This window comes from Phalaenopsis equestris, unplaced genomic scaffold, assembly GCF_001263595.1.
Source record: "Phalaenopsis equestris unplaced genomic scaffold, ASM126359v1 Scaffold000878, whole genome shotgun sequence".
NCBI lineage: Eukaryota > Viridiplantae > Streptophyta > Magnoliopsida > Asparagales > Orchidaceae > Phalaenopsis > Phalaenopsis equestris.
Window position 1 is genome coordinate 1,589,069 of NW_018165318.1, and position 17,488 is coordinate 1,606,556.

At 34.6% G+C, this 17,488-nt stretch overlaps 1 protein-coding gene across 1 annotated transcript in view; it reads right to left on the reverse strand.

The window, feature by feature from the left end:
• LOC110032113 (heterogeneous nuclear ribonucleoprotein 1) overlaps window positions 1-17,488 on the reverse strand; it is a 67,807-nt gene that overhangs the window by 11,293 nt on the left and 39,026 nt on the right. The window contains exon 8 of the mRNA XM_020735632.1: window positions 17,261-17,315. Within this exon, the coding sequence (XP_020591291.1) occupies window positions 17,261-17,315 (55 nt within the window). The remainder of the gene's footprint in view (window positions 1-17,260; window positions 17,316-17,488) is intronic.

Sequence of the window (17,488 nt, forward strand, 5' to 3'; positions counted from 1 at the left end):
CGAGAATCTTAACATTTGATTTTAGTTCATGTTTTGTTCAATTATTTGTCTATTTGTAAAAAAAAAAATCTCAGTATTTGCTTTTTGTTGACATTAGTAAAGTGAAGTGGGCATGAATTAGGGACTATAACAATCCTATTGGAAAGAGATGCATAGTTAAATGAAATTTAGACTTTTTTTGAATTAAACTGAACTAATAGGTCAGTCAATTACACTTAGAGATTCTGGAACTACTATTGTTTAACTTTTAGGTGTATACGTTAATGAGGATCAGTTTAATCAACATATTTAACTTTTAGAAGGATCGGTTTAACAGGCCAGTCAATTACACTTAGATTTATATGTTAATGAGAAAATAGTCTCAATCTAATTTGAATTTTATGTTAATAATTCCTATCTTGCAAATCGTGAATAGAAAAGAAACATTAAAGTATTTTAATTCAAGGAGATGATAGTAGAATTTCAAATCATTAAAAGAATAATCCAGATATAATAACTATCTACAATGTGTATGAAAAAAAAGATTATTTAAAAACAAATGAGAATGAAAATAATCATCCTAAAGAAAGAAAGTGAATGAAGAAGAATGATTTTGTATGAACAACATCGAGAAAAAGCTTGAACAAAAACCTTTATTAAAAAATAGTTTTGGTGCACTTTTTTTTAAATTGAAAATTCCATAATATTCCTTAAATTTATTCAGTTTATATGTTTACGAATTATTAACAGATCACCTAATGAAGGGCTATATTTTTAGAATTTGGCATCTAATTTGTGTAGTAGTTTAGCATTTACTAAATCCCTTAAAATGAACATGAAATTAAATAACATTTAAAGAGCTCATAACTTCATAAAGCACATGTGTCAATATAATTCAATAGAGGATTTTATTTCACTAATTATGTATCTTTGAAAGTTTGATTGTAGGTGGTAACTTATGAAAATCAATACCTCTTATGTTCAACAAGATCAAAAGTTTAAGTTTTGTTGTTACTTGGACACAAGAACCAATAAGTTTGGAGATTTTGACATGTTTGTAGAATGTGTTTGTTTATCATCTTCACTGTGTCTTTTTATACATTTTTATTATGGTTTTGGAAGATATTTTAGATAAAATATAAGTAACAGATCTAAGGAACAAAGCAAGATTAAAACAAAGAAAAAGGAGCTGAGTGGAGTTCTAGGCGACAGAACCAGTCTCTTGGAGTGCACAAACAGAAAGCTTGAAAATCTAGCGCTGGATTTGTAGTGTCGGGGAGTTGAACCTGGAGCGCTGGCTTGTATCGCCTAGGCGCCCAAATTGAGAAAGATTTACCGAGAGCTTGGAAACCCATCGTTGGATTTATGGCGTTGGGGCGCCAGAAGTGCATCACCTAAACATCATGACACTAGCCCCGAGGTGTTGTAGAAGAACAAATTGTAGCGCATCGACCACATATATGGGCGCCCTGGCGCCAGAACCCGAATGTTGACGATTTGGGCAGTTCATACTCTTGTTCGCTTGGAGAAGATATAAATTAGAAGAAAACAAAATTGTGGAGGCTTTTTCATATTTTTCTTCTACCATTTTGAGAGAGGAATTGAAGGAGAATGCCAAAAATCTGCAAGAGACTGGGAACAATTGTGTCTGAAACATTGAGAGAACATTTCCTACAGCTATTTAAGATTCATTGCACCATTTTGCTTGGGAAGGGGATAAGGACAACCAAGTTATTTTCTCTGTGGATTTCTTTCTAAAATACTTGGAGTATGATTATTTTCTTAATGCACTGATTATGTTGATGTACTTTATCATGAGTAGTGAGTAGTTTCTTGTGTTTCTTCCTTGAATTGGAAATGTGGTAGGATAAAATTGAGGATTCTTTTATTTTCGGTGAATGAACTTTCTAAAAGTGGTGTTAACTTTTAAACTTAGTTTACATTCTGTTTGGCCAGTGGGATAGTTAAAATCTTTCATGAACTCTGAGATCCGGGAAGGATATATTGTAGAACAAAAATTGTTAACCACATAAATTCATTAGAATAGGGATATAACTCCTGAGTTTAATTAATAGGGAGAAGCTTTTGTTTGAATCAATCACGGGCTTTAGGGAATTAAATTCATAATAATAGCTAACCTTTCTTAAACTACTAGAATGAGATAAGAAAGATTTGTTCCCAATTGACACTAGGCTTTAATAATTTCCTCAGTTTATTTTCACTAAACTATTTCAAGGAGGAAGTCTATCAAATTTTGAATTTTTTAAATAAGCCTGTTAGGATGAACATGATTTTCATAACTTTAGAATAAGTTTTAAAAATTAAACTTGCAAATCAAACTTTTCAGGCCAAGATTGACAATTGTAGGCTATAATTTTTCCTTAGAATTCGTCTTGTTCCCTGTGGGATCGATAACCAGACCCCAACCCCGAGATACTACTAATATGGTATGTGCATTTGCATGAACCGCCTGTGCTTCATAGCAACTAATACGTGTCACTGGCTGAATTACGACAGACTTTGATGTCGTCATGAGACCCTTTACAACAGAGGTTTTGGTCGAAGGTTTGTGTATCGGTTTTTCATGGAGCTTCCAACATTTACCACGAGTGGGGTTGGGTTTATAATAGTAATCATAAATAGGGTGACCTACCCGAGGTGGCATGGAAGAGGTTGGGGCACTATTGGAGACTAAGACGAACAATTTGATTGAAGAAGTGGAAGGGCAGAACATGACAGTATCCAACATTCTTCACAGCAAATCTTAGTAAGAGCAGCGCGAGTAGAAGGCAGAGGTTCTTGGTCAAGAATATGACCTCGGATATGGTCAAGATCTTTATTGAGGCCTGTCAAGAATTGAAGCATATGATCCCTTTCTACAATCTACTGAAAGAGAGAGAGGACAGTCGAAGAATCCAGAGTATAGTCGTAATACAGACTTCATTCCATCCAAAGTGTCACCAGATCATTATAGTCCTGGGTCACAGTCTTTTATCCCTGTCTTGCCTCTCGGATCTTCTTTGACACCTCATAGAGTTGGTCGGAGTTCGCTACGTCCAAATAGATATCATAAATTGTCGTCCAGAGGGTACTAACACGAGGAATATATATATATGAACGGCTAATTGACATTTCCATAAAGTTAATCAGCCAAAACATGATCATTGAGTTCTCCGCTTCTCAAACTCTACAAGCCGGGTCAGTCTTTGGAGGTTCACAAGCCATACATGTGAGATGATCGAATTTCCGGAGTCCTTTGATGAACAAAGACACGGCTTGTGACCATTGGAGAAAGTTTTTGTCGTTCGGTTTATGAATTGTGATCAAGAACTTCATGTATATTTATGGTCCCACAGTCTGCAAGGGAACGAAAGTTAGAGTCGATCCTCCGGCGGAATCAATGGCTCCTTTTGAAATTGGTTCAGTGTTGTACGAGTCCCCCATGATTCCGACTAAGCCAAAGGAGATGTTGTTGGGATTCCAAGACATTAACCGATAGCGGATAAACTTGCAGGAAACAACAAAAAAACTGCAGAAAAAAATTCAGGGCAGTCAGAGGAAGCCTAAGGTGAAGTCACAAGGAGGAACCATAGGAACATCCGATAGGATTCTCCACCACAGAGACAGCTGGTCGGATTCTCCTCCACAAGGAGGACGAGAAGGATCTGCAGGGATAACCAGTCTTACTGTAAAGAAGGGAAGCCATAGGGATAGCCGACGGGATTCTCCACCACATGGAAGCCAGAAAGGACATGCAAAGACAGCGGTTTTGTTGTAGGGAAGAGAAGTCGCGAGGAGGGCCTACACCTGCAGGCTCTTCAAGAGGAGGTCGATGGCTAGGAGACCTTGCAGGAAATGCTGGAAGAAGCTGCAGGGGTGACTCTGATATCATGTTGAATTTGTGAATACATCAGCTTGAATTTTATTCATAGAAATGGGGGCTATATATACCCAATTACATGAACACTCGTAAGGAAAGTAATAAAAATAGAATACATAGAAATTAGAAAGGAATAAAGCAAGAATTAATACAAAAAAAGAAAAGATAAGAGAAAAAGAAAAATCAAAAGAAAAAAAAAGTGAAAAGAATATATATATATATAATGTATTTTTTTCAGGAAAATTCTCAAAGGTGATGTTAAAAGACTAAAGGATCATCTTGTTCAAATTCATAAAAATATGGAATAATGTGAAAAAGATTCAAATGATGTTAAACAAGAGATATTGACCAATATGAACGCCTTTACAATAACAAAATATTGATGAAAAGATCGCAAAAAAAAAAAAAAAAATATATGGATGAAATGATTGAGAATGCATCATTTTTTTTGTTGCTTTAAGTTCTATATCTTTTGGTCCTATTAGTAGTCATATTGGCGGTACTAAAACTGGTCCTGATAGTACCACTATTTTTAATAAATAAATTATAAACTTTGTAGACTGATTTATTGAAGATTTGGGTTCGCAAGCTAATGATCAAAATCCGAGTATCCCAGCGGTTTCCTTAAAGAATATTAACAATTTGTATGAATATTGGAATATTTTCTGAAGAAAGTCATAATCCTTTTAACGTTATGAGAGGTCCATTTTCAGCATGGTATGCTCCATTGAAAATATGATCAAGGATTGAAACCCCCAGCAAGCACCAGCTCCGAACATGGACAATGAACAAAGTGAATAATACTGACATGATAATTTTAGAGAAAATGAATGCATGGCCACAAACAAAGGTCTAACAATAAAATGCAAGCACATATAAAATAACATGGAGGATGTTATCAGAGAAAATAAAATATCTATAGTAAACTCCTTGTGCACTCTAGCACTCGATTTGGTGTAAGAAAAGTATACAGACTCTCCAGAAGATAAAGTTGCTTTGATTAAACCTAAAAAGTTAGCAATTTAATCTACAAACAAATAGTCTTGGCTGTTGAGCATAAATGAGCTGCTTAATAACAAAGATTTTGTTAAATCTGCAATCACAAAATATTTTAGTTAATTCGATTATAGGTGCATTCCAAGAAAAGAATGATAGTGCATGGAGCGGAAAAATATGAAGAAAAACAGGAGAAAAAAATTATCTCAAGGGGTAATCCTTTTTAGCACATCGTGAAATACGATCTTTAAATCACAAATCCTTTAGTTCAAGCGTTGAGAATAGTTGATCGTGAAAAACGTTCTAACGATGGGCCTTACTTATGGTGCCATAAGAAAAGAAAAACAAGAAATAGCAAAGAACTTAGAGAAAAGCCAACTTATAAAAAGATCTGGAAGATAGTAAAAAATAAGGCCCGCGAAGATTTTCACATCCTTTATTTCATTTGAGTTTCTTCGAAAGCACGGATTGATTTACATAAATGCATGAAAATAATGATATGCTGCAGAAGATTTTCAAAAAAGGCCGGTATACAACTTAAAGCATTCATTAAATAAATAAATGTTAGGCATGAGATTTGCCCAATTATCATGAAAAAAATCATGTGGTAAAATGTCTATCAACTTTACTAATATATAATTAACTTTATTAGATATGTGACTAAAATTATTCTCAATTTATTTTTTAAACTAAAAATTTAATGTATTGAGGGGTGAAACTTTATGGATTTCTAATTTCATTATTTTTTTAATTTTTTTAAGTTTTCAATTCAATAACTATGCCAAGATTAGACTTGAAACGTAACCTTAATTCAATTAAGAAATGTGCTTCAATTCCCAATATAATATTTTAAACCTTGAACTTACAATAACTTCTTTTTATCAAAAAAATAAAAATCTATAATTATATTAAAAACTACATATTTCAAATCTTCTGCTTATCATAAACAAATTATTGAATCAAAATCCCAACGAATCTTCCCCATTGACTTATTTATATGACAATATGTTCGGATTTCCTATGTGTTGTCTCCAAATGGAGGTACTCGAGCTTGCAAAGCCATAAAGGGCTTAGCATCATACAACATCAAGTCCAAATGACACCGAAGCTTAACAATTAAAAGATCTCTAAAGCATATTGATTGCATACGAAAGCGGACTCATGGGTCTTAATAGTTGAAATGTTTTAAGTTTTTAAACACCCAAAGCGAATGTTTCCTCATTCTGAATGTTAAAATGGTATAAAATTGCGTTGAAGCAGCTCATGTAATAAAAGATTGAAGCACCTGATCATTTTTAACATAACAACTCATCACTCTTTTTCACTTCTAACAGTGTAAAAACTTTCATTTAGGTTTGCAAAGAAAACTTTCCAAATATTTCGATAAAAATTTAATTATATTCAACATTCAATTCAACAAAGGATACATAAATTATATCTCCAACTAAATTTTGAAGCTAAGCGATATCTTCAATGCACCTCAAATTACTATAAATTGAGTAATTGAGTTCAAGACACTTTTTTTTTTTAAATTTGCTATAAAATTTCAATAACTGAAAGAGAACTTTACCTGGTAATGTGAGTTTTTCCATAATTTCAAAAGCTAAGGTGGCGTGATGAACCTTTGAGTGCGTTAACTTCACTAGATCCGAAAATTTTTTGGTTGGATGAAATATGTAAGTTCCACTGACTTATGGTATCGCAGAATTCTTAACCATGACATAATTGACGAATCGTTTACATCTCATGCAACACAACAGATATCATCTTTCTGGTTATAATGCCAAGCTTCTCCTTTGTAAAAAATTTACAACTTCGAAGCAAACAAAATAATTTATTTCATTTAATCTAAATGAAGCTTACAAGTTTTAGCACTAACTAAATTTTGGAAGTTTTGGCTAGAACTAGTTGGTTGATCAACAGATTTTGAAATGGAAGACCTTTTTCTTGGATATGATAATATATTTCTGTCTCTAAGTTGATGCACAATAAAGATTGGTTGTTCTTCTTGATGTGGTGGCATCTTGCAATAAGAGCACCAACACGCAATAAAAACAGTTGGCGGTCAAAACTAGATGATGGGGCAATTTGCATTGAGCTGGTAAAAGTTTGATTAACATTCTCAAGGATACTACAGTTTGAGCAAAGAGAGAAGGTTAAGTAAAAGAAAGATAAGATCATATATATGATCACAAAGGAAAGCGACCCTTCCCTTGAGACTCCTGAATGTACGAAGAGCTCAAAATTCATGAGCTTTTTTGTTGGGGCCTATTCACTTCCTTGCAAATAAGGAAAAACATTGATTCGAGAAATCCGAAGAAACAATTGAACAGAAGCGCCCACAAAAAAAAAAAAAAAAACCCCACAAAAGAAACCACAGATTTAACAGGAAAACATCCAAGAATGGAAAAAAAATTGAAGCACACCACACCAAAAAATTCACTATAAATGAGGAGAAATGTACATATTACACATCTCAAATCCTCTCTAAAAATCATGGAACTCAAGAACACACTTTTTTTGATCTCACAAGAAAAATTCGTAGAAATCCACCCACAACCCGCATACACCGCTTCAAATTGTTCGCATGGTTGTCCTGCAGCAAAGAAACTAGAGACTTTAAAGTCTTGAACTGTAGAAATAAATTGCATGCACCGAGTTTCCTTGTGCACGGTTTCAAAAGCTGGAAATGAGCATATATGGGCGTCGGAGCGCCTCATTGGGGTGATGTGTTGTTCACGATTGTCTCTAGGTGTCTCACTAGACACACTCCTTGTCAATCGGGCTCCACATATAACAATCTCTCACTTGGAGCGGATTTGCAATCATCTCTCATCCAAACTTGCACCATCAAGTCTGTACCAACTTCATAATAATGCATTGTAATGTGCCTCATCCCCGATCTCAACATTCTTAAACTCTAATTGAAGCCAAGCATAGTTCAATTTTTTTAAATGTAACAATCTTCGTCAACATATCTGCATGATTTTGCGTTACGTGCATCTTCTCCAAAGATAACTAGCCATCTTCTAGGAGAGAACGAATGAAGTGATATCTCAGGTGAATGTAATTTGTCCTGACATGAAAAAGTGCATTCTTAGCTAGAAGAATAATGCTCATACTATCACTATTAAGCTTTCCAATCTCTTGCTCGTTGTCGAATTCTGCCATAAAACTCTGTAGTCAATTCATCTTTTGGCTAGCCTCAGTGATAACAATGCACTCAACTTTTGTAGTTGAAAGTGCAATAATCTTCTACAGCCTAGAAACCCAACGCACTTGTATTTTTCCAAAAGTGAAAACATACCTCATTCTACTTCTTCTACCATTAATATCCCCTGTCAAACCTGAATATACATATCCTGATAGATTAATCCCTGCACATCTAAAACAAAGTGTTGTGTTGATTGTTACTCTCAAATATCTAAGAATTCACTTCAACGCCTCCCATTAATACTTTCCTGGATTACTCATGTACCTTCTGACCACTCTCACTGCAAATAAAATATTTGGTTCATGCATATCAATACATAAATCAAACTTCTGACAACTGAAGCATGGATGCTTCTTTTTATCTGTTCTTTCTTTGCTTTAAACTTAGGCAACAGTTATTTAGATCGTTTGAAGTCACTACCTAAGGACACGTAAATTGAATTTGTCTCATTCGTGTTGAACCTGTGTAGGACATTCTCAACACATTCTGCCTAAAAAACTTCATTGTACCTACACTCATATCCCTGTTGCTTCTAATATCAAAGATTTTCTTAGTACGACCAAAATCCTTCATCTCAAAATCTCCTGATAATTGATTCTTCAAGTTCCTAATCTTTTCATATATGCTCCTGTAATTAACAAGTCATCCACATACAATAGAAATACAATATAACAATTATAAAATTTTTTGATGAAGCAACAATAGTTTGTTTGACCCTTCATGCACCCATTATCTAATATAAACATGTTTTAGGACCTACTTCAAACCATAAAGGCTCTTCTTCAATATGCAGAAAATGTTTTCTTTTCTTGGAATTTCATAACCCTTTGGTTGCACCATGTACAGTTTTTCTAGATCATGTAAAAAAACTGTCAAAGCATCCATCCGCTTCATATATAAATTTTCGTCTACTATCAAGCTCAATACAACTCTGATAGTAATCATATTATAGGAGAAAATATTTGTGTCGTCCATTCATTCCCTCTGTTGAAACTCTTTCACAACAAGTCTTGCCTTAGAGCTTATCACCGTTTGATTCTTCTTTTAGTCTATAAACACACGAGTTGTGCGGTACTTTTTGTCAAACGGTAATTCTGTAAAATCTCATATCAGATTTGGCTTTAGTGATTGTAACTTCTCATCCACGATAAGCTCTCACTCATTTGAGTCTTCAACTTCAGTGGCTTCTTCATAGCACTCTGGTTAACCACTATCAATTAACAAAAGATATTATAAAGAATAATATCTCTGTGTTGGTTATATGATTTTGGTGAACCTCTTAACCTCAGTAGCAGAGGTGAGGAATTTCTTCAACTTCATCAGATTGAGCAATTTTTCTTAATCCATTCTCCTGACTGCCAATATTTTCTCTCTCAAAATATTTGAAAGCTCTTCAGAAGTGATTGATGGATGGACAATCATGACTTGTTTTTGTCCATATACATTTTCAATTCATTGAAAGTAACAACTCTGCTCCTAAAAATTTTTCATTCTAATAATTCAAGAAGTTGAACCCGAATTCATCTTAGTCATATTCAATGAAAATGTATGAAACAAATTTCCAATCAAACTTACCTCATTGCCACTTCAGACATCAATAAACCTTCACTCAAAAGATACAGATGGGTACTAACTTATCAGATAAACTGCATCATTTACTACTTCTGCCAAGAGTTGCTTTGTGATGGTTCCATTTATACATTTAGCCACAGTATTCTGTTGTGGTATTCTTGGAACAATGAATTCATGCCTACTTCCTTCTAAACAATAGTAGTTCCAGAATCTCTGTGTGGAACCAAATGAACAAAGGATTCCTCGATCATAGGTGAATTGAAGGGAACATTCATAGTAGTAGGATAAGGAACAGTGTCCAAGAACTCTAGCTCCTTTTAACTGGAGTTCGAGTTAGAGGAACACTTTTAAAAAAGAAGAAATCAGCACCCACATAGACTTTCTTTATGGTAGGCGCAAGACATTGATATTCCTTTTGATTGGCAGAGTATCCAAGAAAAACACAATTGATGGAAATGGGATCAAGTTTAATCCGAGTTAGGCTCGTGTTTCAAACAAAAATCGTGCACCCAAAAATTTTTGGATCTAAAGTAGAGAAGTCGGGATTGTTAGGGAAGCACGATCTCAACACGGCTGGTTCGAAAGGTGTGAATGCCATCATTTCAAAAATATTTTATGATATTAAATTGAAACATAATGGAGTGAATAACGTCGAGAAGATGTTTTTTCCTCTTCGCTACCTCATTTTTTTAGTATCAATATACAAGCTATGATGAAAAATGTCCTTACCGAAAATTCTTCTAATGTATAATTAAAAAATTCACGATCATTATAAGTCTAAAAGACTTAAAAAATTCACAATCATTGTAAGTCTAAAAGACTTGAATAGGAGTTTTGAATAGGATCAAAATGAATGTGTGAAAGTGTTTGAAAGTGATAGCAGCTTCAAATTTATCTTTTAAAGTATAGATCCACGTCATCCAAATGTGGTCATCAACTAAAATAAAAAAACAATATTTATTGGTGTAGTTGGTAGTGTGAAAAGGTCCTTATAAGCCACTGTGAATGAGAGGGAAAGAAGCAGAAGGCGTGTGATTATGGGGTGGATAATAAACATGGTGATGTTTAACTGACAGACAGATTTCACATTTAAAATTAGATGGATTTTTTATTAGTAAACATCAATGGATACAATTGTTTTAGATATTGAAAACTAGGATGACACAAACGACTGTAACATAATAGGTTATTTAGTGGACTAAGATATGCTGGAACTATTGGGTAGAGTATCCTCGTTCTCTATGTTTTTCTCTTGGAAGAAATAGAGTCTGTCTACCCATTTAGCAGTTCCAATCATCCTCCTTGAACAACAATTCTGAAAGACTAGGCACAACATCAGAGAAAAAATGATCAACACAATCAATGTCATATGTCAGCTTACTGAAAGATAAAAGGTTACTCTTCAACAAATGTACATATAACACAGATTCTAGAGTTGACCTGTTGTTAAAACAACATGCCCTTTACCAGCAATGAAACTGTGGAACCCTCAATAATTTTAATAGTATCTTTCCCAGAGCAAGAATAGTATGTAGAGAAGGCTTGTAAGCTTCCAGTCATGTGAAGGCTTGTAAGCTTCCAGTCATGTGATCTGTGGCACCTAAATCAATGACCCATGGACTAGAGCGGCAAAAGAATGGAGTGTCATAGGGATGGTACCTTGACAAATGTGGGAGGCTAACAAGTCAGAAGAAAGAAGAATGGATCCAAGCAGCTTGAATAAGTGCTCCATTTGACTCCTAAAAGAATTAGAGGATTTCAGATTATTCTAGGTAGAGACCGGATGTACCAAGTTGGATTCAAAGGTTGTAGCGAGACTCTTGGCAGGGAAAAATTAGGCCGAAGGCTTGGATGCAGATCTCTGGCTCTCTTCACAACAAATCTAAGTGAAAGCAGCACCAATAGAAGGAAGAGGATCCCCACAAACGATACGGCCCCAGACTTCGTCAAGAACTTTGTTGAGACCAACCGGAAATTAGAACATGTGATCTTTTTCTACAATTTTTTAGAAGAGAGATAGATCAATCGAAGATTCACAAGTGTGGTCATAATATAGATCGCATTCCATCCATAATGTAACTAGATCATTATAATATTGGATCACAGTCGCGAATCCTTGTTTTGCCACACGGATTTTCTTAGAAACCTCATAAAGTTGGTTGAAATTCTCTACATCCGAGTAACTCAGGTTGTCGTCCAAGCATCTTGATTAAGTACTCCATTTGACTCTTAATAGAATTAGAAGATTCTGGATTGTTCTAGTAGAGGCCAGATGTACCGAGTTGGATTCAAATGTTGAGGTGAGACCCTTGGCAGCGAAATATTTTATCGAAGGTATGGATGGGGGTCTCCGGCGCACTTCGCAATTAATCTCAGTGAAAGCAGCGCGAGTAGAAGGAAGATGATCCACGCCAAGGATACGGACCCGAACTTGGTCAATATCTTTGTTGAGGCCTGCCATAATAAGGAACATGCGATCATTTTCTATAATTTTCTAGAAGAGATAGGTCAGTCGAAGATTCTCAAGTGTAGTCATAATATGTTGCATTCCATCCATAATGCAAATAGATCCTTGTATTATTGGGTCACGGCTCAGGATCCTTGTTTTGTCTCACAGATTTTCTTAGGCACCTCATAGATTTGGTTAGAATTCCTTATATCCGAGTAAGTATCATAGACTGTCGTTCAGAGGGCACTAGCGGAAAGAACAAATATGATCGGTCAATCGAAATCTCCATGGAGTTGATAAGCCACGACATGAGCATGAAATTCTCCACTTCCCAAGCTCCACACACTAGTCAGACTTTGGAGGTTCACGAATAATACCAACGAGATGAGTGAATTTCCTACGACTTTTGGTGAGCAAAGGCACGGATTGTGACCATTGGAAAAAATTACTGTTGTTTAGTTTATGGGTTGTGATCAAGAAATTCATGTTGTTTCCACTTCTCAAGCTCCATATGCTAGGTCAGACTTTGGAGGTTCAAGAATAATATCAATGAGAAGAGCTAATTTCTCATGCCCTTTGATGAACAAAGACAGAGAATGGGACCACTGGAGAAAATTATTGTTGTTTAGTTTATGGGTTGTGATCAAGAAGTTCAAGTTGTTTCTCTGTCCTCCAATCTGCAGAGGAACGGAGGTTGGAATTGATCCTCTGGTGAAATCAAGAACATCTTCCAATGACAGCTTCATGCTGGAGGAGTACGTCGTGATTTTGGTTGACCCAAAACGAGATGTTAAGTTGTTCAAACATCGGTTATGGCATCCAGAAGGGGTTCCCACTGGAGTAGATCTCCTGAACAACTGGAAGAAGGTTCCAGAGATCAGCTCAGAAGCTCCAGGAGGGGATCAAGAAACCTGAAGGGAGACGAGACAGTTAGGCAGAGGTTTCGCGGCTGGGAGGTGGCCCTGACGGTCAGAACGAAGGTTCTAGAAGGGCATATGGTCGACTGGGAGGTAGCTGACGACAAAATTTGGGTGGCTCAAGAGATCTAGACAGGTTAGCCGACGACAATGATAGGCCCGGCGGCAACTAAGTTAGGACCATGACTCTGATACCATGTTACAATAGAACAAAGGAAAATCGTATTGATGCAAAGAGGGAGATATATACCCATTAAAAAATCTAATAGTAAGGAAAGAAATAAAAACCGGATACAATAGAAAAAAGAAATAATATAGAATCCAAGCAAATAACTCAGAATAAACAGGAATTAATAATGGCTATAATTAGCCATTAATAAATATTTTAATAGTTATTTTTTTCCTTTTTATTTCATTTTTTAACTCATTCGTGTAAAATAATAGACCACCATAGAATATATGGACATTGATTTATCAGAGATTCAGCATGATATTTGCTCAAGATTATACGAGAGTCATTTATTCAATGCATTAAACTTAGAAATGACTTTAACTAAGTAATATCATCAAACGTTTAGATTGACTGTTGCAACATGACATTAGAGAATGGCTGAGTCTAACTGGCAGCACTTTCAGTATACATGGAGCCCAACTCGTTGCATGGAAATTCACCATTGGTTAACAAAAACATATACTAAGGCGACATCAACATCCTCCCACATCAATTGTGCGTTGATAGTAATTTCTGATTGGAACATGATTGTGGAAGTGCATACAAATGAGTGAGGCAATTGGAATGCTAACGCAGCCATTCTTTTAAAAGGAGAAGAGTAGTGAGGGATCGCAAACAGGTCATCCCCAGCGTATAATAGTAGATTATTGCTTGTTAAGTTAGAATTTAATAATTATTGAAAAATTATTTTTGTCCATTTTTTCCCAAAAAAAATTATGAGCAGATGACAATTGAATGATTTCGTATAAAGATATGGATGTATCAACAACTAGAAGTATTGTTCAGGACAAGTAGAAAGATGCATTAAATTCTACAAATGAAGAGATGAAATTATTTATTTATTCTCTACTAATAAAATGCTAATTAAGTTAATAGCAAAAATAGCCAATGATGCTATGTAACTAAAATACTAATTAAATGATACAAACATAATATAATTAATTGGTCAATTCCAAATAAACAACAAATTAATTTGAATAAAATCTGATGCCAACAACATAATATATTCATATATTAAATAATTCTTTTTCTTTGAATTTTCTTATGGTTGTGAACTATCATGCCATTGGAATTTGAAAATCAAAGGAAAATTAAGCTAATATGTGTATCTAGATCTATATCTATCATACATGTGATGTGTGTGTGCGCATGTGTGTGCATGTGTGTATATATATATATATATATATATAAGAGAGAGAGAGAGAGAGAGTAAGGATAAGAGAGTAAAACAGGGAAGATATCTTTTTATGCATGCACTAAACTCTTAAAAAGTGGAAATGACCATCACTCCATGGCGCAAACTTCTTTAGCAAAACAAATCACATTTTGTTGTTTTTGTATGTGTGTGTGTTTATGCGCGTTTAATCTTGTCTTTATTTGTATCTCACCATAATTTGAATTATAATTGTACACAGTTTTATCAAATATGGCATCAGAGCTGAAGGTTCAACTGCAATGAAATGATTCACCAACGTCTGTCATAATTGAGCAAGGTTCAAAAATAGACAACCTGCAATGGCTTCATAAGGTTAATGAGCTTGTGGTGCATGTACAAGATGATTTTACAAATCTCAATTTAAGGGGTGCTTGCAAATATGAAAGGCTCTCGTGAATGGAGGATATTGTAATACAAGAGTAGTGCATTAAATTTAACATGAAGTAGTTGAAACATATGCTAAACAGTAAATAACAGGTGGTTGACTTTCAACTATCAGCTCAAGCTTTGAGTTAAAAATGGGTTTGGTCATCATCTCTCCAACTTTTAGGCACACTAAACTATTTTCACAAAGTTTACTAAAAAATAAACTTATTGAACTAATGCAACAACTAGATTAGGCAGAAGGATTTGGACTTCTTATTTCAATGGGAGGTGGATTTTGAAAATATTCAATAAATCGAGAGGTGCCTGTTTAATTGAATTGGGAGGCAAGATGATGTTCAGGCTTTGTTCCCTCCACTTCGTCTTGTTAACGCTGCTATGGTGGTGGTTTAAATAGGCGTCCAGACATTTGGAGTCTTTACCGAGCACTTTAATGTCAATGGGTCGTCTTTCAAGCGCTGCTTGCAAAGATTTTCTTTGCTCTTCCTGACGGGAAAAAATTCACATGGATAAACTACTAATATTGTTGTTCGTGGGGTTGCTTTTGAGAATTTTCTCATGTTCACAGGCAAATAGTTACAGCTAATTGGGATTCAATTCAGACAATAGGTTCGCATAGTTGGCTATTGTGGGATTTAAATTAAAGTCGAGACTACCCAATCTTTAGAAATTAAATCAAATTTAAATTGCGAATGATTATTTGCCAACCTTATCTACTAGCCTATGTGAAAAGGAATCAATAATTATTAATCCACAGCATGTAATACAAAACATTTAGCTTGAATAAAATTTTAAAAAAATATATTATAAATAATCAATAAATAATCTTCAAGTAACTTAAATGTGTCACAATTATAACTTGAAATATTATTGACCTAACATTCCACCCTTAAAATAAAGTTTATAATTTCTTTTAAGCAAATTATCATGAGAAACAAAAAAATATACACATAATATTCTATACCAACTTAACAAAGCTTATGCAAATGTCTTCAGTATTATGATCTCATCATGGAACCTATGACAAACATGAGCACACAAGTGCAAAGAAAAACTAGCACAATAAATCACAGGAAACCAAGTATGCCTTTGGATAAAAAATGGGCTAGACTCTAAGATTGATTAAAAAAAAAAATCACCCAATTCATGTCAACAACATGGTCGTTACACCACCAAAAGAGAGTTTTTTTTTTTTTTTCGGAAAGCTAAACCTACACATAAAGTGAACGCACAGAGTTAAATAGGCTGTTTTGTTGTTAAAGGAGCTATTAAAAAGAAGAGATGGAATATATGACAACCTTGAACAAACAAGAGCAAAGGATAACTAGCAAAAAAATTTGTAGTAACCAACCATATCCTTGGATAAGCCAACGACCAAGCTCTCAAGGCTCTGATTTAAAAGGTCTATATGAATTGTTAAAAGCAGTTCCGAGATTGAAGAAAACACCTGGCCCAACTCCCACATTCCCGCCCTCCCTTAACCATAAAAACAGGATGCTGTATATTCACTATCTACCTATTTTATAGTACAGCTACAGGTCCTATTCATCATCATTAGCCTAATACTAATTATTTGTTGTCAGCTTTATAAATCCTCACTTATCTTTCAATCCTATGAAGTATTGCATGAGCTACTAAACTTTAAGAGATTGTTTTGCACAACTATTAGCAATAATATTTGATAAATCTTTTTTCCTAATATATTCCTTCGCATTAATTCTATCCACATCTTGTTAGTACATCTTCTACCTTCTTTGTGTATGCCCAAATCACCAAAATCAACTATTTTACTAGGTTATCTTCGATGGATACCACCATGCTACTCCAACAATTTTTCAATAATATAATTATTTATCATTCTATCCCACCTAGAATTAGGACATATCCAAATTAACATTCTTATTTGACAGCATTCACAGGACAACCTTTCATAAAAAAGGTCATAAATGATCAATATTGTCAATAGACCAAATCAAACTACAAATATTGACAAAAAATGCACAAGAATCCAGCCGAGAGCAAGGCAAAAAAAGGCCCGTAATAATTTCTTTCTTCATTTTCCCACTCATTCAAAAAGCTTGAACAAACCATTAATCTATAGTTAGATACCAAGATCATAAGATCCTCAGCCCAATTCAGAGAACTTTAGTACACTCTAATTATTAGTTTTCAACCATGAAAATAAAATTTATCCAACAAATTTTCACATCCGACAAAGAATCCAACTAGCAGGCAAACATCATCAACTGAGGTTAGGAACAAAAATAAGTTGACTCAATGCAGCTATAGACATTAAATGAAAAAAAATTGCTTGACTAAGTTTTGTAAGTCAGCATAAAAAAATGAGGATTAGTAGGGATCGGAAAGAAAATCAGAAGGATAAGAGGAATAGGCAAAGAAGGCAATAAAGCAGAAGCAAACCAGCACTAGCAAAAGTAATGAATCCAATTCCGCGGTGTCCTTTTGAACTCCGTTCCTGCAGAAAAGTAAAAACCAAAGGCTTAGTTGCCTTTTAAGATATCAAAAGATGTTAAGCTAATCAACACCATACATAGAATAATGTTCTCAAGAGTATTGAGAAAAAGCCATCAGGTGCCATAGAAAATATGCATCCAAAGAGGAGAATTCATTAAATATAGTTCTTCAAAA